The sequence below is a fragment of the Tupaia chinensis genome, unplaced genomic scaffold (genome assembly GCF_000334495.1).
Source record: "Tupaia chinensis unplaced genomic scaffold, TupChi_1.0 Scaffold000463_1, whole genome shotgun sequence".
Lineage (NCBI taxonomy): Eukaryota > Metazoa > Chordata > Mammalia > Scandentia > Tupaiidae > Tupaia > Tupaia belangeri.
In genome coordinates this window covers 1893423-1895330 of record NW_006159972.1, presented here as the reverse complement: position 1 = coordinate 1895330, position 1908 = coordinate 1893423, and the positions used below count along the sequence as shown (strand labels likewise).

Below are 1908 nucleotides of genomic sequence, written 5' to 3'. Positions count from 1 at the left end.
ATATATATATTAGTTTTTTGAAGTTGGCCAGAGACAGCAAGAAAGAAGGAAAGTGAGAAAGCAAGTTGCCATGTCCAGGACTTGTGGTCAGCCTTGTGGGAGTCCAGCCACCTTAACCATCACGCCACCTGCTGGTCCCTAAAATACAGATTTTAAGATCCACAAGGAGAATCATCAATAAATACTCAGGCTCCCTTAATAAGCTGTCTCCAAAGTGCAACTCTGGCCTAATGTACAGAAACACACCCTCACTGTCTTTGGTTGTTATTTAGATAGTCTGAAAAAATTACTCCAACCCTTAATTCTTGGAAACTGACAGAGTTAGAAGTCAGTTATAGGGCTGAGACAACAGTTGACGGAAGCAGAAGCCTAGCTGTCTGACTCTATTTTCTAGAAATCCCGATCTCGATATCCTAGTTACTACTTTTGAAAAAGGGTCCTTGAACAAAGAGACTGACAACACAATTATACTATTAAGCAGTTTGAAGCTATGGCTGTGGTTCTTATCCAGCCAGGGGAGGTCCTGGCATGCAGAGAAGCTGTCAAGGGGACCACACGAAAGAAATTAACTAGAAGCCAAACAACATTAGCCCAGCATCACTAGCTTCCCAACTAAGCTCTTGGTGCTTCACAAGAGGCTAGAGCATTTCAAAACAGCAGAAAGTTTGGAAGAAATCTGCAGGAGTGGTGCAAGTTATAAGAGAAGTTGGCTAAGACCCCTCTATAAAACTGGCTTCTACAATCCAAAGGAGGCCGGTAGCTACTGAGCACCACTAGGGCACCACCAGCCATCTGTAATGCCTGATTTCTCCATAGCTGTCTCCATAGATACTAGTTCTCCAAGTTCAAGGATGAGCTATAATTCTATGGCTGACTCAGTCCAGTAGTCCATACTGGAGTGACAAAAGTTCAGGCCTGCACAAACAAGCAGCAGCAACATCTGCTCTACCCCCTTTTCCTAGGGCTGGAACATCAAAATAAACACACTGGAGTTACTGAATGCAAACCCTTAAACACAGAAAGGGCAGTGATGCCGGTGACAAAGCTGAGCCAACGAACAAAAACTAACCATGTCTTCCACAACAAACAGAAAAACAAACCATGTCTTCCACAAAGTTCTCCTATTCATTCAACCTTTAACTCTCTCATATCTGGGTTTAGGATTATACTCTCACATATAAACTGCATTTCATAAGAGAAGGAAAAAAATAAAATTCCTTTAATATACACAAACTCAACTCCCTTGACTAGATTCCTTACCATCTGATTATGCATAGGATCTGACCCTAGGTTTCTCCTGCAAAACAGGAAACCCACAGTCCAGAAAAGCAGAGGAAGGCAGACCACAGACCACTGTGGTGACCAGGAGTGTCAGCCACTTTTTAGCTATTTAGTGTTTAAAATGGCAATAACAATAATACCGATCCTCAGCCTCCAGTGAGGGTTACTACAGGTAAACTATGTTCAAAAGAGCAGGGTGGGGCATTGTTTTGGGCGCGTCAACTATTATTATTATTACAACTACTATTACTGTCCCACCGCCCCAGAAGGGGCTCTGCTGAGGCCCGAGGCGAGGGCCTCAGTGGCTGGAAGACCGATTATCAAGCGGATAATGCCTGGAGCACCAAGAACTGAGGGGACTAAACAGGCGACAAGCCAGGACGTAGGGGCGTGAGGGACAGAGATCAGATGCAGGAGAGATCGGCCCAGGGAAGGGCCCGGAGGGAAGTAAAAACCTGCGAATGGGTGCCCGACGCTGGATCCCATACTCACCCAGCGTGAATTCCCATTGCTCGTTCCCTAGAGAGCGTTCCGGCACCACCTCCAGGTCCAGCATTGGTTCGGCTCGCCGGGCCCGGGCGGCCTCCCTGCAGCAGCGCAGGCCCGACCCGAGCTGAGGAGACAAAG

The 1908-nt window shown here is 46.5% G+C and overlaps 1 protein-coding gene across 2 annotated transcripts in view; it reads right to left on the bottom strand.

Annotated features, from left to right (window-relative positions):
* PHAF1 (phagophore assembly factor 1) overlaps positions 1–1902 on the bottom strand; it is a 40451-nt gene extending 38549 nt beyond the window's left edge. Inside the window, exons 1-2 of one of the 2 annotated variants that reach the window (XM_006155582.3) lie at positions 1773–1902; positions 1482–1487 (exon numbers count right to left, since the gene is read on the bottom strand). In XM_006155582.3, the coding sequence (XP_006155644.1) occupies positions 1482–1487; positions 1773–1837 (71 nt within the window). In that variant the 5' untranslated portion in view covers positions 1838–1902. The remainder of the gene's footprint in view (positions 1–1481; positions 1488–1772) is intronic. The other variant, XM_027774620.1, reaches the window with a different exon arrangement.
* Positions 1903–1908: the final 6 nt, after the last annotated feature.